General features: G+C 39.1%; 1 protein-coding gene across 2 annotated transcripts in view; it reads right to left on the bottom strand.

Moving 5' to 3' along the window:
- The window catches only part of SASS6 (SAS-6 centriolar assembly protein), a 43696-nt gene extending 29758 nt beyond the window's left edge, over positions 1-13938 (bottom strand). The window contains exons 1-7 of one of the 2 annotated variants that reach the window (XM_072834674.1): positions 12964-13938; positions 7232-7292; positions 5196-5275; positions 4739-4843; positions 3437-3608; positions 2457-2522; positions 1502-1621 (exon numbers count right to left, since the gene is read on the bottom strand). In XM_072834674.1, coding sequence (XP_072690775.1) covers positions 1502-1621; positions 2457-2522; positions 3437-3608; positions 4739-4843; positions 5196-5275; positions 7232-7292; positions 12964-13511 — 1152 coding nt within the window. In that variant the 5' untranslated portion in view covers positions 13512-13938. Of the gene's footprint in view, positions 1-1501; positions 1622-2456; positions 2523-3436; positions 3609-4738; positions 4844-5195; positions 5276-7231; positions 7293-11932; positions 12491-12963 lie in introns of those variants that run through there. The other variant, XM_072834675.1, reaches the window with a different exon arrangement.
- Between the last annotated feature and the right edge of the window lie 6865 nt (positions 13939-20803).

A 20803-nucleotide genomic window follows, 5' to 3' on the forward strand; every position in this document is an offset into this window, starting at 1 on the left:
TTCATGTCAAGGGACGCCTGGGTGGCTCAGGGGTTGAGCATCTGACTTTAGCACAGGGCGTAATCCCAGGGTCCAGGGTCGAGTCCTACATCGGGCTCCCTGTGGGGAGCCTGCTTCTCCCTCTGCCTATGTCTCTGCCTCTTTCTTTCTGTCTCTCATGAATAAATAAAATCTTAAAAAAAAAAAAGGATTCATGTCCAGAATATACAAAAAATTCCTATAAATCCATAGGCAAAATATTAATAGTCCAACTTAAAAATAGGCTAAAGATGCAAACAGGCAAGAGAATTCTTGAACTTCACATGAGAATATCCAAGTGGTCAAGATGCATACTATGAGGGATTATCATACCCCTCAGAATGGCGGTGCAAACTGGTATTCCACTTTAAAGACTATTATCAACAATAGCCAAACTATGGAAAGAGAGTAAAAGTCCACTAGCTGATAAAGATGTGGCATATATACACAATGGACTATTACTCAGCCATCAAAAAGAACAAGCTCTTGCCATTTACAATGATGTAGATGGAGCTAGAGTCTATTATGCTAAGCAAAGTAAGTCAGAGAAAGACAAATACCGTATGATTTCACTTGTATGTGGAATTTCAGAAAGAAAACAAATGGACAAAGGAAAAAAAAAAGAAAAACCAATAGACAATTATAGAAAACAAACAGATGGGGGGAAGGAAAAGAAGTGAAACAGGTGATGGATATTAAAGAGTACCCTTATGAAGATAAACACTGAGTAATGTATATTACTGAATTACTACATTGTACACCTAAAACTAACACTGTACTGTATGTTAACTATAGAAGAATTAAAGTTAAAAACTTAATAAAAATGGGGAAAAAAAGAATATGGGGAAATAAGTACTGTTCATATACTATCTTTTAGATTCCATTTGAGACAAACTTTCTGGCTGGCAAATTTGCAATATCCATTAATATCTTATATAGGAGGAATATTGCTGTCTCACTTCTAGAGACAAAGAATGTTCATTATAGTATTATTTGCATTAGCCAAAATACTGAAGTATTTAAATGTCCATCAGTTGGGTAAGTAGTTAATTTATGTTATATATGCAAATACAGAACACTATGCAGCCACTAAAAAGGAATATCTAAACTGTTGTACAATGAACCATGCTGTCATGTTAAGTGAAAAAGTTACAATCAATATATACAGTAGGACTTCATTAGCATAATATAAAACCAAAACCTACTATATGTGTACAAATATATAATTTACATAACTCTAAATGTATAAGTATAAATATTTATAAAAGACATTATTTACATACAAAGAAAAAAATCTGGAAAAACACATACCAAAATATTTATAAATTACCTCCAGGTAATAAAACTTTTAATGAGAAACATAATTTTTAACAGACTCCTGTAATGTTTGAACATATTAGAGAAAGCATATATTACTTTTCAAACTAACATAATGACTAACAGCAACAACAAAATAACTTTCTATTTTCTTTAATGTTCATACCTGCAAGGCCTTTTCTTTCTCATTTGTCAGTTCCTGGGAATGCTTATTTGACAATGCAGCTGTGTGTGATGCCCATTCATTCTGTAACTTATCTAATTCTTGGATTTTTTCTGATAATGTCTGTATTAGAGTTCAATACAAAATATTAAGACAGTTTTGTGAATGTTATTAACTAGAACACAGCAGTATTTACAAAAGATATTAAAGAAAAGGAGTAAGAGCTTTCTGAAACATACTCAAAGCCTTTTCCTACACAGATTTTTTAATTTGAGGAAATCAAGATTGGAATAAAAGAATTTTAGAGCTAACATGGCCCAGAAGTCAAGCCTTACTATTTTTAACCTTTAAGTTAAATCTGGCTCTTCACCACCCAATCCTCCCCTCTGACAAGAAAGCAAGCAACCCCAGGTAGAGCAAGTCCATCACATGGGGTGGTTCACTTATACACATAAAACCTACTAACATAGGTTTCCTTGATGGGCTATGTTTTGCAGGATAATTTCTACCTGAAGCCATGCCACTTATCAGATACCTCGGTCTTCAGTTTCAAGGACTAGGGGCAAAAAGGTAGTAGCTATGACTGAAATGACAATAAGCCTATTAGAATAATTCATAACACATATGGAAGGGAAAGATTTAGAAGATACCAACTGAAAAGTCATTTTAGACAGGAGTGAGGTGCATAAAAGCAAAGAACATGTGGTAGGTACTATATATTATTTAATAAAGACCTGGAAGGAATATGTCATATAATGAAGGTAACAGAAATGTTTGGATGGATTAACTATCAGAGAAAGCATCAGATTAAGATAATTTACTGAAAGAAGAAAAGGCAAAAAGTAGAGGGAATTAAAAAGTAACATGCTTTAATAAACAAAAGCTTGGATAGGATTCAAGAAGCAATTCAGAACCAGTGTTTGGAGGACTTACAAAGACAAAATGAAATCTGGATTACCTTTTGTGTGAAATTCAGTTGCCTAGTAACATCATCTAGTGATTGCATCAATGATAATTTTTCTTCCTATTTATAAAAATATAAAATCACAGCTTGTAATTTAATCATCTGTAGCTGTGCTACTCAAAGTATAGCATCAGCATCACCCTGAGAGTTTGTTAAAAATGCAGAATTTCGGGTTCCACTTCAGACCTTCTGATTCACAACCTAAATGAGCAAGATCCCTAGAGGATCTGTGTACCATTAAATTTTCAGATGCACTCACTAATCTATAGCATTTGACTAAAAAGACTTTTAGAAAACTATGAAGAGGCAACCCAGTGTTGTTTTCTTTCTCCATATACCTTATAAAATTAAAGAGCACTTTGTAATTTTCAAGAAACTTTTATATCTTTTTCCTCATTTGAGATAGTTGTAAGAGGGTAGTAGACATTTCCATACTTATCTACCAGCTGATGAAACCATGATACCAACAGTTTAAGTGACCTGCCCCAGATTATAGAAAATTAATAAAAACCATGGGACCTAGTTTTTCAATTTTTAGTCTAGTTCTATCCCCACTGTATCTTGATCAAATGGAAGAATAAAATGACAAAATAAAAATAAATTTCTTACATATTATAGAAACTTACTAGACATCTTTAAAAATACTTTATTCTGAAAAACAAAAGTTAATAACAATATAGCTCTTGAGTGACTTATCGGAGACTTTTGGTACTTATTTTTAAAAGAGTAAGAATTTGGGATCCCTGAGTGGCGCAGCGGTTTAGCGCCTGCCTTTGGCCCAGGGCGCGATCCTGGAGACCCGGGATCGAATCCCACGTCAGGCTCCTGGTGCATGGAGCCTGCTTCTCCCTCTGCCTATGCCTCTGCCTCTCTCTCTCTCTCTCTCTCTGTGTGACTATCATAAATAAATAAAAATTTAATAAAAAAAAATAAAAATAAAAATAAAAATAAAAGAGTAAGAATTTAAATCTTACCTTACTACATTTCAAACAGCCGGCCAGAAACTTCTTTATTTCCACATCATTTCCAGGTAAAAGTTTTAGTGAGAGGTGTGTGAGATGCTTAAAAGGATTTGTCTCTACCACATTTAAAAAGGCAGGTGAGTTATCCAAAATAGGTGCTGGAGAAACTAACTGTAACAAAAACCTTTGAAAAGAAAGTGTCACAATGTAACAACATTTACAAGATAGTGAAATTCTCCCATTGAATCATAAGCTCCAGGGAATCATCAATGATTAGAAAAATCAGGAAAGGGGTCATATTATAATCATAGGATCAATATAAAAGGACTCCCAAAGGTAAAACTGGATAAAACTAAAATTGAAAAATTGAGCAAGAAACTTAAAAAAAGACTCACTGAAACACAGTGAATACAAATGTTCATGAGTTCACAATGAAAGATGAAGTAAAAAATTAAAAACAAACCAAAAACCTATTGGAAGCACGAAAGTAACTAAAATACTCTAAAAATTGACAATTTTTTTATTTTTTATTTTTTTGACAATTTTTTTTAAAATTGACAATTTAAAAGAATTAAGCCTTATCCTTTCCTGTGTGAATTTTCAGAGTAATCAAACAGCCCAAACTAATGAGGAAAAGTTCTTCTTTATTAAAGAATTAAACCTAATAAATATAAAAAGAATGACAGAATTAGAAATGCATTTTATAGTTCCTAACAAAATAATTGGTTCAAACAACAATCTGAGGGCAGCCCCGGTGATTCAGTGGTTTAGCGCTGCCTTTGGCCCAGGGGCGTGCTCCTGAAGACCTGGGATCGAGTCCCACATCAGGCTCCCTGCATGGAGCCTGCTTCTCCCTCTGCCTGTGTCTCTGCCCACCTCCCCCATGAATAAATAAATAAAATCTTTTAAAAAATTAAAAAAAAAAAACACCAATTTGATGAAACCAAAAGATAAAAGGTAAACTAACTTCACAATGATCAGGCTTTAGCATCACACAAACATGAATATACACACACAAACACAAAATCTTACTCTTCTTATTCAAATTCATCATAAAATCATATATACTTGATGCTGTTAAATATTTCAGATAGTTTTAATGACCATGTCAAAACATGAAAATTAAGAGGTAAATATTCTGATCTTAACCATGATTCCTTAAAATTTGATATTTAATAGAGCCCTAAACTCCCGTTTTAAAAATAGACAGGAGTACTTCTAACATATTAGAAAATGTTTTCCCATCAATTTGTCTTATAAACAAGAATTTGTCTTGAGAGAATTTTAATGATGTAGTGCTCTCACGAGACTTACCTTGGAATTTCTTTGGCATGTTCTTGAGTACACTGCTGAAGGAGATCTATAAATTTTTGTGGGAAAGCTAAGAAGTCGACCAGAAGGCCTTGCTGGAATTTTAAACTATACAGAAGAAAAGAGATTTTTAAAAATTTAATTAGTATCTTTAATTATAATCAAACCCTGAAATATTCTTTTTTTATTTTATGAATACCCATTATAATCAAGAACTAGAGAACTTTGTTTTTATAGAATTTATTCAATGGGAGGGAAAAGATCGCTATATTTCACTAAAGCTCCAAATTTCTGAGCTGTTTTAAGCAGAACTCTGAGCTGTATTATATCATAAACAGTCCAGTGTTCTCAAAATATCCACATATTCCTAATAGGCTGATTTCAAAGAGAATAGTATCCATACATTAACAAAACGTACTTATTTCTTAGATCGAATATAAAACAGAATAAATTTAGTTACCTCTGAAAATCTTCCTCAGATATAACAAGGTTATATAGAAAAAATGGATCCGTTTCATCAGTCAGACGGATAACTAAATCCTAAAAGAAAGATTGTTATATTTTAAGTTTTCAAAACATCAGGCTTTTAGAGTAATATCTTCCTTCTCAGAAGTGAAATTATCCAATAACAACAATGTACCACCATTATACTTCAGATAACTTTGTTCTCTGGTGCTGCTGGGTTTTCATTAGTCTTTAAGAGACTTAAAAATCTTACACACTAGTAGATATTCTGCTCCTTGAAGCCCATGTGGAGGTTTATAAAAAGTAAATGCTAGGAGTTGAAAGCTGAGGAATACTCTCTTATTAGAGGCTTAGGAAAATTGAGACCCAGTTCTTGCTAGACTAAAATCTGCAAATGACAAAAATATTCTAACAGTGACCATATGATATTCAACTACATTTTCAGTTTCCCACAATTAGTTGTCTGATATTTCAAAAGTGGCAATATATCAGCTGAAATGACAAGCAATCATCTATCCCAAAAAAGGAGCATTTGTGTCTAAGGCAGAGGACGGGTATCAAGTAACATGTTGCCAGGGCTTTTTCCTAAGGGCCTATTCTCTCCTACTCCAGGTGGCCGCTGGCATGGAACCCCATCTGTTTCAATTTCACGTGAAGCAAGCATCTTTCATAAAGACCACTTTCCACATAAATTTGCAGTATGGCAGGCATCACAGCAGCTAAAGCTGACAGAGAAATTATGTACTCTAGAGAACACTGAGGTAAAGAAAGCAGCCACAGGAACAAGATGATGGAGGCTTAATGAAGAACTAATAAGTACTCAAGCTAAGAATAAGCTCCCCTTTGAAATAAAATCTACTCATGGCTACTGAGGAACTGCTAGGGTCCTAGAAAAATCTAAACCTACTTATGGGTAGAGTTAGAAAATAAAAAGGTACAGCAGGCCCAAGGAATAACATTTAGAAATAGAACACATAATCTGTACTCCAGAAAATGAGTAATCTAGGTATTTGCTTTGCCTTAGAAAGTCCTGTTCTTAAAACACCTTCTACTATCAGATTTTTTATAGCATCTTAGGGTGGATTTCAAGAAGTACCTCAGTAGCAGGTCCTTGAATACTATGTTTAGGGAAAGCTGGGACTCAGAGAAAACAGAGGCTGTATTTTTTCGTCATCTTTTCTGCATCCATATCACTGCTACTGACTCATTCTTTTGAAGAAATCATAAAGGAGGGATCCCTGGGTGGCTCAGTGGTTTAATGCCTGCCTTCCGCCCAGGGTATGATCCTGGAGTCCAGGGATCGAGTCCCACATCGGGCTCCCTGCACGGAGCCTGCTTCTCCCTCTGCCTGTGTCTCTGCCTCTGCTCCCCCCTCTCTCATGAATAAATAAATAAATCTTTAAAAAAAAAAATCATAAAGGACTGATGCTTCAAATGCCTCCCTGCCAAAGGCAAATATTCAAAAATACCTCCCTGCAGTGCTTCAATTCATTCTATCCTCACACATACAACATGAAATGTCATTTCTACAGGTTAGCAATACATATTCTAGCAATCTGTAAGTGCAATGGGCAAACCTACCCCCAGTTCTTCCAATTCCCAATTCTTCCTGTATGCTTTAGGAATAGATGATATGGGGGCACTGGGTGGCTCAGGTGGTTGGGTATCTGCCTCTTGATTTCAGCTCAGCTCATGATCTCAGGGTCAGGAGATCAAACCCTGAGATGGGCTCTGAGCTCAGTGCAGAGTCTACTTGAGATTCTCTCTCCCAACCTCGCCCTCTTTCCCTCCCCCTACTCTCACACACATGCACTCACTCGCTCTCTAATAAATAAATAAAATCTTAAAAAAGGAACCTCCTAGTCATCATCTTAGTAGACTCTACCACCCTACGTTTGCAAGTTACAAACGGCTCAAAGTTGAGTATAATAATAAGTTTTACGTTATTAAAGAACAAAAATAATTATATAGTACAGAAATTATATTTTCTTTAAAAAGAAAAAAATTATTTCAAAAGAAATTAATACCAACCTTTCTGTGAACTGGATTGGAAACTGATTGTAGTTCAATGCTCACTCTAACAGTTATTCTCCTGTATGAAAAGATATACCCAACTGTCAGAAACCTTCACGTGGAATGTCACCGTCATTTATATTAGCTGAAGTTTTCTGTCTCAAGCTGCAAGATCTTCAACAAGGTTCCCTAATTATGAACAGATATGAGGGAAGAATACTGAATTTGAGGTTTGTTCTTCCACTAGTAAATAAACAGGTTTTTAACCAAAGACTGTATTTTCCTCTCCTATAAAATGGGGTTGTTGTGAGAATTAAATGAGATAAACAATGTGGAATTCCCATTACTAGCCTGGAATATAACCTACTGCCCTGATTCTAAAACAGCATCTATGTAATGGTAAGCCACACAAACTATCAATTTAATAACTACTTTCCACATTTAAAAAATTACCAACTCAAATGATCAAACTGATTTATGAGAGATTCTATTTGAAAAACTTAAAATGAGGGATGCCTGGGTGGCTCAGCGGTTGAGCATCTGCCTTTGGCTCCAGTTGTGATTCCACGGTCCTGGGATCGAGTCCCACATTGGGCTCCCTGCTTCTGCCTCTGTCTGTCTGTCTCTCTCTCATGAATAAGTAAATAAAAATATTTTTTTTAATGAAAAACTTAAAATGTGAGGCCGTATTGGAATACGTGGAATGTTTATAATAAAAAAAGTAAGATAACATATTCCCCTCCCTTATGCATTCACAAAATCCACCAACTACATCTGCTCAATATACTCCCTATGCAATATATCCACGAAAGTACTGTCAACAGCTTATTATCTCCAAAAGAAACCATAGCTTTCCACATTCTCTACTGTATCTTAAGAGAGTTCCATATCAGACAGAAGCATATAAAAGATGCTCATAACAATTAATCAAACTGAGCAAAGATAATCTAAACAATTGAGGGAATAAAGGAGAGGGTGGTGAGAAAACATCTCTGCACACATGTTCTATACTCTGATAGAATTAAATAACAAAGACCTTTCTCTGATGTGAAGGAAACAAAAATAAACAAATAGAATTTGTTCAATTTTAACCTCTTCCAAAAATGTGTTTTAAATTTTTCCCACATTTTGCTACTCATCTACTACAGAAGTAAAAAGTATTGAACTAGCAGCTGAGTCTTGATGGAAAAATTGGGTAATAGTTGACCAAGGCTAGATTTAATCATCCAGATTTTTTTATGCTCCAACTTACAACTTTTATAATGGCTTAAAATATGTCATTGTAGTTAAATTTCCTATTGAACACATGATCAGATTCTAAATCTCAGTATGACGAGGTTATTGTATGATAAGGTTACCATAACTTCTGTTATCTGAAAAGGAACAAGCAGCATTGGCAAATACCCCAGATAGGAAGAATGATTTTTAAAACAAGAAAATGTTTTGTTTCTATTTTTCTATTATCTAGGACAATATATGTCAAACAGATTAGATTTCTACTCTAATTCTACTTAAGTGTTTTTTTTGGGGGGGGGGGAAAAAACTTACAATTTCCTAATTTGTAAGGTAAGTGAATTGAGTTAGGTTTGTGAGAGGCTTTTCAGATCTATAATGTCATTATGTTTGGCTTTTGTCTTTTGAAGTTTTTCTAAAACATACTGCCATGACACTACAATAAATAACCTTTTTTTTAATAAACAACTTTTTTATGGTGATAGACACTTTCAAAAGTCTTGTCATACTTGATAAATTTGTTTTTAAAAAAAAATCAAGAAGTCATTTAATATTCTTTAGATAGCACTAGAAGAATCACTATATATTTTAGAAGCATATTAATGATATTGTTGCATATATTCCAAATGTCTATAATGTATTAGCTTTGGGAGATAAAAGGAGGAGGAAAGGCCCATAGATTAAACTCCCCCCCCGCCCCAACCCTGTCCCCAAAGTATCTTGTAGAAAAGCCTGAGTTTTCGGGAAATATAGTTTCTGAAATCACGATCTTATTTTCTCGGTTTTAATGGTTGTCGTGGAAACAATATAAAACAAATCAATAAAAACCCATAGAAAATGCTATTTCTCAAAATAAATGTCATACTCTGAACAATGCATTAATTCTCATAACACCCTCCCTAAGATTTGGCATTAGCAGAACTGGATTCTAGCCCACCTCTGCCTCCTAGAAGCTGTGACCTGAACCTCTCAATTCAAACAAATAAAAGCTACTCTAAACCAGGTAATATGCTGGATGCTAGGGATACAAACAGAAATAAACATGGTCCATGTCCTCAAATTCAGATTAGATTAAGCAACTACTCCAACTTGCTTCCGATTGTATTTAATGCTTTAAGAAAAGGAAGGGAAGGGCTACTAACACCGAGCACCTACACTACTGAGTACCTACATGGTGCTTTACATAAATCATTTAACAATAATCTAAGTAAATGAGTGTCTAATTAAGGAAGACAGAGGTTCTTATAAAGAATTTGAGGTGCACAGTTACAATCTTAAAGTCACCTTACAGAACTCAAATTAGATCTCAGATCTTTCACCTACACTATGCTATCTAATAAATGAATAAGGGCAATTATTTTCAACTCAGGCAACTTTGAAAAGGTCCTTATAGAGAAGGAATTTAGACAGATCTTGAAGGTTATGAAAGAAAAAGCATTTGAAGCAGGGAGAAGAGCAGGATTAAAGGTACGGTATTGAGAAGAGTATCAGGTACATTCAAAGGATAAGTAGTCTTGTGTGACTAGTACATGGGGAGAAGAACTTAAAAAACAAAAATGAAAAAGCAGGTTGGTGTCAACCATGGGCTTAAAATTCTGCATTACTTCCCTCCAGAGTTTTCTGAGTTATCTTCCACTGAAGTATCTTCTTCTTTATGACTTTAATTCATTGATGTCACTTCATGCATTAATCACACATTAATAACTCATGTTTAGTGAATGCTTATTATGCTTCAGGCACTGTTCTCAGTACTTTGTATGTATTAGCTCATTTCATGCTCCTAATAATCCCATAAGGTTGATAATTTTAACATCATCAATTTAATGATGAGACACAGAGAAAAAAAGATTGTATAAAATCAGTCAATAAGTGACATTTATTGGATTTAAACCCAGATAATCTAGCTCCAGAGCCTGAACCCTTAACCTGTGCTATGCTGCCTCTCCAAAGTAGATGTTTGTTTCTTCTATTAAAGTGTGAGTTCCAGGGCGCCTGGGTAACTCAACTGGTTAAGCGTCTGTCTTTGCCTCAGGTCATGATCCCAGGGTCCTGGGGGCTGAACCCACATCTGGCTCCCTGCTCAGCAAGGAGCCTGCTGCTCCCCCTGCTTGTGTGTTCTGTGTCAAAGAAAAAAATAAAAATCTTAAAATAAATAAATAAAATAAAATGTGAGGTCCTTGAGGCCCAGAATGAATACTGTTTTTGTTGGTGTTGGGATGCAGGGGAATAAAGAGAGAGGACGTTAGATAATCTCAGCATGTAGGACAATTCCTGGTACACAGTAGGTATGCATAAATATTCGTTGAGTTGAACTAGCCTTGAATATTTAACTAAAGTCTGGATTGCTTTCTCTATGAGTCAATGGCCAACATATTTTCGGTACAGGGCCAGACAGTAAATACTTCAGGCTTTGCAGGCCATAAGGTCTGTCACAATTATCCATGGCTGTCCTTATGGCAGGAAAGCAGCCAGACAATTCTTAAATGAGAACCACTGTGTTGCAATAAAAACTTTACTTAAAAAAACAAGCAGAAGGCCACCTGGCCCATGGGCTTGTTTGCTGATCCCTGCTAGAGGTGATAGAAATATATCAAAGGTCTCTAAACAGGAGCAGTAAAAAGGTTGATAACGTGTTTTAACATGCTGTGATGACAATATAACAAAATGGAGAAGAGCTAGGAGTTCCAATACTGGAATCAGAAATGATGCTTCCTCCCTTTATATTTCTATAATTATTCTGGAACAGTACTATCCAACAGAGGTACAATGGAGGCCACAAATATGAACCACATATGCAATTTTAAATTTTTTAAAATTTTTTTAAATTTTCTAGAAACTGGGCAGCCCCTGTGGCAGAGCGGTTTAGCGCTGCCTTCAGCCTGGGGTGTAATCCTGGAGACCCGGGATCTAGTCCCATGTCGGGCTTCCTGTATCAAGCCTGCTTCTCCCTTTGCCTGTGTCTCCGCCCCTCTGTCTCTATGAATAAATAAATTAAAAAAAAATTTTTTTTTCTAGAAACTACAGTAATAAAAAGGAACAGCAAATTAATTTTAATATTTTCTTATATATCCAATGTTAAATATAAAGATCTCCAATGTTTATGACATACAGAATATATATTATGATATGCAGAATATATATTAATTTATGTCCAACATATTCAAAATAGTGTCATCTTTACAATCAACATATAAAAATTGAGGTATTTTATATCCTTTTTCATAGTAAGTCTTCAAAACTCAATGTATATTTTACTCTTACAGCACATCAATTCGGATTAGCTCCATTTTTGTTTTTTGAGATTTTATTTATTTATTCAGGAGAGACACAGAGGCAGAGACACAGGCAGAGGGAGGACCAGGCTCCGTGCAGGGAGCCGGACGTGGGACTCGATCCCCGGTCTCCAGGATCAGGCCCTGGGCTGCAGGCGGCGCTAAACCGCTGGGCCACCCGGGGATCCCCTCAAAGGTCCAGCAGCCGGATTACTGGACAGAAGAAAATGACCAATTCAAACACCCTCCGCTCCCTCCACACGCAGCTTCTAGTTCGGGTGTCATCTCACGGCCTGGCCCGCGGATTGATGTTAGACCTAATTCTGAGCTAGATGCCAGCTTCCCGGTCCTCAATGAAGCAATGTCTTCATTTCCAACGTCACATTTCCACACCGTTTAGTTCTCACAGGCATTTTCAGTGGTGCCCCTCATGACCGTGTGCGCAGGCACCTTATGTCGGTTTTACGAATGAGGAAACGTGCGGGGAGCAGTTGGCTACTGAGCGGCGGGACGGAGATAAAGTCGCAACCCCCCGACTTCCACGCCAGCCCGTGAAGCGCCAACAGCACCAGCCTCTTGGTCGAAGCCGGAGTTCTGCGTTTCCCTGGGAGCCGGGCCCTTCCGCGGAAGCCCCGGGCCCTGCAGGGTTCTGCCAGGACGCAGGATTTGTTAAATGAACGAAATTCCTAATTTCCTCTAGTGTTTTTAGTCCATTAAACGTAACTTATTTTTAGTAACTAATGTAAAGAAAAGGCACAACGCTATAAAAAAAATTTTTTTTTTCCCGAAGCCTAAACCTACTTCCAGTATAATTCGAACAAGAGCGGAAGAGGGGCTGGGTGGGAGCCAAGGCCAGAGTTTCAGCGCCGGCCCCGCCGTGAACTCGCGGTGTGCCCTCACGTAAATTATCTCACTTCTCCGGACAAAATCAACTTTCTCTGTCAAAAAGGCAGAGTAGAACTATAGTCTCCACGATTCAGTCCAGAACGAAGTTTTGGTGTTTTTTTTTTTTTTTTTTTTTTTCATTAACTTGATGCGGGCCAGCTTTCCATTTCCTCACACCCTCCCCTCCTGTGTCCTCAGCAACCGCCACCTTGCGGGGAGAGGTCACTGTAGGTTCCAGAGGGGCCTCCGCGCGTGTCGGGGGCCGCCGCGCCCACTGGCCAGAGCCGCCATCTTCTCCCCCCACCCCCTTGGCCCGACCCCAACCGCCACCCGCGGGCGCCGGGTACTGCGGAACCTCACCTCTCCTCGCAGTCTTTGCATTTCACCTGCAGCGGGACCGGCTCTTGGAACAGAACCTGGCTCATGTTGGACCGCGGCCCCTGCCAGAAAGCAGAAAAGTCCAGCAGGCCCAGCCCACGGAACCAGCCTAAATGAGTCCGGGTCCTGCTAAAATTTGAGTTTGGCGCTCGGCTTCCGCTGAGGAGGCGGGGAAACAGAAACGGAGGGAAGGCGCGGGGGAGATTTGGACCTCGTCCGCCACCGTCCGTTTCTTCCGGTCTTGCAAACGATGGTGGGAGGGGGCAGTTCCGGGTATTAACCTGCGTGGCCGGACCCGCGGCAGCCATATTTGTTAAGGGAAGGGGACCCGAGGGCAGCGGAGAACTTTTCTTGTCTTGATCGGATGCTTGGCTCCTCCAAACGACCCCTGAATTATGGCGGCTTCTGCGCCGGCCCCGCCGCGCACGACTGACTTTCCGGCTGAGGGTCGATGCAGTTACTACGTGGAAAAGAAAAAGCGGTTCTGCAGGATGGTGGTGGCAGCAGGGAGACGATTCTGTGGGGAACATGCTGGAGCCGCGGAGGTCTGGTATTGCTCTACCCTCTGGAGACTTGGAAATAAGTTTCTTGGTTCGGCAACTACCCTCTGACACATGTCTACTTTTCTTTCCTGGATTTTCCAACTTTTTCTGTAGTAAGCGCGGTCCCGCCCTCCCCGGGGAGCGCTGACGAGCGCCGGCGAAGCGCGGCGTCTCTCGCGGGAAGCGACGCTCCAGCAGCGACCCGCTGGTTTCGCTGCCGACTCGCGGGAACGTGGATCTTAGTTCTGCCCCCAAACTGCGCGCTCGGGCGTCCCGCCGGGTCTCCGCCTTCCTGACGGGAACGGGGGTCTAGAAAGAATAGTGATCAAAGGTCCCGGGGTTTCGCTGATTGTGCTCTCATGGTTCTGTCAATCATCCCTTCTTGTGAATGCGGTTGAGAAACTTAAAAAAAAAAAAAGAAAAGAAAAGAAAACAAAAAACTTAGAACTACAATTCTGGGAGAGGGGTGTGTGGGTGCAATAGGTGTTGGGGATTAAAGGGTGTGCTTGTGATGAGCAGAGTGATTGAAAACTTTTTAAAGATTTATATAGAGTACAGTCTTTTGAAAGCGACTTGACTGCTGAAAGGGGGAAGGCAGGATTTAAAAATCGTGTGAGAATGATTCTCCTTTTAAATCAAACACAGGGGATCCCTGGGTGGTTTAGCGGTTTAGCGCTGTCTTGGGCCCAGGGCGTGACCCTGGAGACCCGGGATCGAGTCCCACGTCGGGCTCCCGGCAGGGCATCTGCTTCTCCCTCTGCCTGTGTCTCTGCCTCTCTCTCTCTCTGTCTGTCTCTCATGAATAAAGAAATAAAATCTTTAAAAAAAATAAAAACAGGAGGCGTACAATTTTGAGAAAACAGTCACGCAGATCATTGTACTGTCCATATACAGTTGACCCTTGAAGACGTGTTTGAGTGGCGCAGCCCACTTATACGTGGATTTTTATAAACACAGTGCAGTACTGTGAATGTATTTTCCTTATTGAGACTCTTAATAACGTTTTCTTTAGCTTTATTGTAAGAATACAGTGTAAAATACAACAAAAAAATATGCATTGATTAACCGTTTGTTCAGGTCAGCAGTCGACTATGAGAAGTCACAAAGGTCTTAAAGCTCATATTTTGGGAAGTCCAAGTTATTTGCGGATGGGGGTGTGGCTGCCTCTCCCCCCTTCAAGAATTCACTGTGTGTTTTTATGTTTGTGTATTTCTTTAGGGTATATGTGAGAGAGAATAAGAACAAGAAGAGCAGAATGCTCGTAGAAGAGGACCCTGTTTGCTAAGTTTTAGAAAGATTAACCCAAATGGGCAACACCTGGCTTCATGACTTGTGGATGTCCAGTATTAGTTACAGTACTTCTGTTAGGTGGTTTATCCTGGGAGATACCCAGTACGAGTCAGCCCCCAGGGCTCCTTCATCTGCTATTGTCCATCATAGCAATAACTCTGCTTCATATTTTGATTAGACTGATACTTACCGAGTGAAGTATACAGAAACATATTTTGGGGGATGTGGGAGACCTCTGACTTATGGTGAGAACTCTTTGAGGTATATCTACAGTTTTGAGTGGTTTTGGGAGGACCATCAAACATCCTTCCATCAAAAACTGAGATTTATAAAATAGATAAATTTTTGGTGTTTTTGTTTTAAGATTTTATTTATTTATTTTGAAAGAGAATGAATGAGAGCGAGAGAAGGAGCAGGGAGAGAGGGAGAAGCAGACTCCTCACTGAGCAGGGAACCCAATATAGGGCTCTGTTCTGGGATTCCTGGATCGGGATCTGAGCCAAAGGCAGACACAACCAACTGAGCCCCCCAGGCACCCCAATAAATAAATTTTAAGTGAGGTTTATGGTAGGAGAAAGTTTTGTTCTCACTCTAAAACCTAACTTGGGGGCTGCCTGTGTGGCTCGGTCCATTAAGCATCTGCCTTCAGCTCAAGTCATGATCCCAGGGTCCTGGGATTGAGCCCTGCATTGGGCTCTCTGCTCAGTGGGGAACTGCTTCTCCCTCTACCCCTACCTCCTGCTCGTTCTCTCTCTCTCTGTCAAACAAATAACGTCTCTTTATTTAAAAAAATTTTTTTTAAATAAAACCTAACTTGACCTTAACAAGACATCTGGAAGATGAATGCAATTGGTGACAGTAGTAGAATATGACTGGATCCTTAAAAGCTGATTGGTATTCCTAGAGAGGAAGGGATATTCTTATTGGTCCCTTGAAGAAAGATTGCAAGACACCAAGTGGAAACACTGTGACACGATTTGGTTTTCAGTTTTGGGCATCCTACTGAATCTGTGATTTATTTATTTATTTTTTAAAGATTTTACTTTTTATTCATGAGAGACACAGAGAGAGGCAGAGACACAGGAAGAGGGTGAAGCAGGCTCCATGCAGAAAGCCCGATGTGGGACTTCATCCTGGGACCCCAGGATCATGACCTGAGCTAAAGACAGATTCCCAACCATTAAGCTACCCAGGCATCCCCAGAATATACCTTAAAATCAATCACATGTTATAATCTTTTTTAAAGATTTTATTTATTTATTTATGAGAAACACACAGAGAGAGAGGCAGGCTCCATACAAGGAGCCTGGCGTGGGACTCGATCCCGGATCTCCAGGATCACGCCCTGGGCAGAAGGGAGGCACTCAACCGCTGAGCCACCAGGTGTCCCTCACATGTCACGATTTTAAATTGGCAGCATATTTTCTTCCTTTGTGGTGCCTAAAATAGTGCAAATTATAGTCAATGCTATCAGAGATTCAAAATTCCATATATAAGGCCTTTTCTATAACCTATTTAAAGCTATAAACCGGGATCCCCGGGTGGCTCAGCAGTTTGGCACCTGCCTTTGGCCCAGGGCGCAATCTTGGAGTCCCGGGATCGAATCCCACATCGGGCTCCCTGTGTGGGGCCTGCTTTTCTCTCTCCCTGTGTCTCTGCCTCTCTCTCTCTCTGTGTCTCTCATGAATAAATAAAATCTTTAAAATAAATAAATAAATAAATAAATAAATAAATAAATAAATAAATAAATAAATAAATAAAAAATAAAGCTATAAACCCTTGCTGTCCAAAGCAATATTTGCTCATATATACATAAGCTAGCTACTTTGGAGATTATTGTTATTAAACTCTATAACCTGATTTTCCCAGTGCTTTATTAATGTCCTTTTAAGGTTTCCTTACCTTGTTTTGGAAATACATAAGTTTATGATTACATTGAAGTTATATCTAATATCTGTAAAGAACAAACTTGATATTTTTCATCTAAATAGATGTATCATCTTTCTTTCTTAGGAAGAAAATGCTCGGAAAAGAATTCTGTGTCCTTTAGATCCAAAACAGTAAGTATGGGTCAGATAAGAGTTTTTCTATGCTGGAAAAATTAATCGTCATTGGTCTTATTTTAATTAATTCTCTTTTTAAATTTAGCACAGTATATGAAGATCAACTAGCAAAGCATTTGAAAAAATGTAACTCAAGAGAGAAGCCAAAACCTGTAAGTGTTTGATCAGTAAAATTGAATGGTGAAATGTATAGTATGTCATGTTTATATCTATCAGTTGATTACAATGTGAATATTTAGCAAGACTCTTACCTTAGAAAGCTTGAATGTGGTAAATGCATTTGAGTGTATATAGGATGTCATTTAGGGCAGCCCAGGTGGCTCAGCAGTTTAGCGCCGCCTTCAGCCCAGGATGTGATCCTGGAGACCCGGGGGATTGAGTCCCATGTCGGGCTTCTTGCATGGAGCCTGCTTCTCCCTCTGCCTGTGTCTCTGCCTCTCTCTCTCTCATGAATAAATAAATAAAATCTTTAAATTATTTATTTATTTATTTATTTATTTATTTATTTATTTATTTATTTAGGGCAGCCCAGGTGGCTCAGTGGTTTAGTGCCATCTTCAGCCCCGGGCGTGATCCTGGAGACTCAGGATCGAGTCCCGTGTCGGGCTCCCTGCATGGAGCCTGCTTCTCCCTCTGCCTGCCTCCCTCTCCCTCTCTCTCTCTCTCTCTCTCATGAATAAATAAATATTTAAAATTTATTTATTTATTTATTTAGTGCTTAAATTTATTTCAATAAAATATGGTCCCAGACTTTAAGGAGTTAATTTGAAACAATGAGTCAGCTAGTAAATAATGGATCTTATTTAATAAGTTCAGTGAAAGAAGTAGTACACAAGTGTACATACCTGTATAAAAATTAAAATTATATCCAAGGGATCAAGAAAAGCTTCCCAGAGATTGTAACACTTGAGCTAAGTCTTGATTTGGCAAAGAAAGAAGAAAATCCTTATAGGTGAAAAGAACCATATGCACAAAGCTGAGAAACCACATTGAGACTTCTAAGGAACTCAGACTTTATTCTGAAAGATATGGGGAGCCACTGAAAGATTTTAAGGTCAAGAATGGTATGGTCATACTTACCTCTTACAAAACTTTCTCTCTGAGCAGTGTAGGAGGAATTTGAACCAGTTAAGGGCTATTGCTGAAATCCAGGTGGGACATGATTAGGGACAAAATGAAAGAGGATGGAAAGGCTAGGGAATAAATGCAAGAGTCATTAGATAGCAGAATCAATACAACTTGGTGACTAAAAACTGAGAGTTGGTTGTGTATGTCTGAAAGTCATAGAGTGGTTAGTTTGGAAGTCAAATACATACAGGTCTTAGGTGAACTCTGGGATTTTTAAGTTACCCAAGGTAAGAGATTAGAAGGGTGGGGGAGGAACTTGTTTATTCAGTAGATACTAATTGAGCACTTATGCCACACATTGTACCAAGCACTCTGCCTATAAGAACATTAAAGTCTAGTGGGAGAGACAAAAAATACAATATTATGTGTTTAAAACTGATTCAGTACAGAGTGCTTTGAAAGAAAAGAGAAGAGCCTAACACTTTTTGAGGAAGAAATAGGGGATGAGAGAGATGCAGAAGGAGTCAGAGAGGCTTCTCTGAAGGAGTGTCATAAAATGAGACCTACAGGTCAAAGAAGAATGAGCCACGAGCACCTGAGTGGCTCAGTTGGTTAAGTGTCTGACTCTTGATTTTGGGTCAGGTCATGATCTCAGGGTAGTGAGATCAAGCCCTAAGTCGGGCTCCACACTGAGCACAGAGGCTGCTTAAGATTCTCTCTCTTCTTCCTCCTTGGTCCCTCCTTCCCTTCTCTAAAAAAAGGGGAGTGGGTGGGAAGAGAATCAGCCAGAGAAGGGGAAAAAAACATATTTAAGCACCTAGAAGTGAGAAAGTTGCTACCTTTCTTTAGGCCTGGGCATTGCACATGACTGGAGAATAGAATCAAGGAGAGAGGTGAGGAGAAGGTGAGACGAGATAGCCAGGAAATAGAGCATGAGACAAGGCCAGAACTCAGGGTGACACTGAAATCAAAGGTGAGTGGCTCCTACCCTCAGTAGGCTTTAGGCATTCCAAGTGGGATAGTCATGTCCTGTATATTTTGGAGCATCCCTGTGTTTTTATTCCTGGCCTCTGAGCAGCAAATGGCAAAGGCACTTGTGAGGAATATGAAGGATCTGAACTATAATCTCTTTTTCAGGCTAACAAGTTAGCCTGCCACAGGTTTGTGGATGCTGGCAGAAGAGACTCCTAGGTGAGAGACAAAGGACTTCATAACTCACTGTAATGAAGTCATTACAGTTCATGGGCGTCTCACCTGCATCGGTTCCCCTTGTTCCCTAAGGTCCATGGAATCAGCAGGGCCTATATGAATCCTGCACATTTTTGTGCATAGCTTAGGTCACAGCTGAAGAGCCCTAAGCTTAGGAAATACATTTCTTTTAAAATGAGCAGTATAGGAGCATCGGACTCTTGGTTTCAGCTCAGGTCGTGATCTCATGGGTTGTTAGATCAAGCCCCATGTTGGGCTCCACACTCAAAGGGGAGTCTGTTTGAGGATTTTCTGCCTCTGTCCCCACACTCACTTGTGTGCATGCTCTTTCTCTGTCTCTCAAATGCATAAATAAATTTAAAAAAAAAAAGAAATAGGGGCACCTAGGTGGCTTAGTCAGTTAAGGGTCTGACTCTTGATATCAGCTCAGGTCATGATCTTAGGGTCATGAGATCAGGCCCCACATCAGGCTCTGTACTCGTACAGAGACTGCTTGAGATTATTTCCCCTCATTCCTCCTCTCTCCCCCCACATATATGCACATGCACACACGCTCCCTAAAATAAAGAAAATCTTTTTAAAAATAATAATAAAATGGGTGATAAGGAAGCTTGCCTGATCTCTGTTCCATAAGTAGACATTCCTTTATTATACTGTACAATAAGCAGGCCTGCCATCTGCTCTAGAAAGATTCACTATTTCTATCTTCCAAGATTGTTTGGTATAGAACTGTCCTTGAGAAGAGAATCTGAAATAAGGTTGTCAGTGTGCCTTGCTTGTAACACTTGAAATTTGAGCATTGTCTCCCAATAGTACCTCTCAGTCATTTTTTTTTTTTAATTTATTTTTATTTATTTATGATAGTCACACACAGAGAGAGAGAGAGAGAGAGGCAGAGACATAGGCAGAGGGAGAAGCAGGCTCCATGCACCGGAGCCCGACGTGGGATTCGATCCTGGGTCTCCAGGATCACGCCCTGGGCCAAAGGCAGGCGCTAAACCGCTGCGCCGCCCAGGGATCCCCTCTCTCAGTCATTTTGACAATAAAATATCCCTGTCCATTTCCAAATACCTTCTAGTTGAGAACCAGCTTAGATCAGATGGCATAAGCTTAAAAGGAAATATTTTTACATGAAGATCTGTAGAAGAAAAAAGATGACCACCCCAGATAGACCCTTAGTGAAAAGAAAGAATATTGCCCTTACTTTCAAGTATGCATGGAGATGATCTTCCTTACCTAAGTGCTAGGTTTTAGTTCAGGCAAACAGGTGGAATACACTTTCTGGGAAAAGGCTGAGAGAAGAGGTAAATTTATTAAAAATGGAATACCCCCACACAGACACTATTGCATGTCAGGACACTCTGGAAAGGAAAGGGAGGAAAACAATGGGATGATAGGATGCAGGAAAAAATGCAGAATGGTATTTATCTAGTGCCCTACATATAATGTGAAACTTGGAACCCAGGCAAAGTTTCATCACTATTCTGCTTTATTTTGTAAAACTCTTCATCGTTTTTTTAAAAAATTCTGTATTCTGGGTGGCTCAGTTCAGCATCTGACTCTTGGTTTTGGCTCAGGTCATGATTTCATGGGTATGAGATCAAGCCTGAAGTCTGGTTCCATCACAGTGGGGAGTATGCTTGAAGATTC

This window comes from Canis lupus, chromosome 8 (assembly GCF_048164855.1).
Source record: "Canis lupus baileyi chromosome 8, mCanLup2.hap1, whole genome shotgun sequence".
Lineage (NCBI taxonomy): Eukaryota > Metazoa > Chordata > Mammalia > Carnivora > Canidae > Canis > Canis lupus.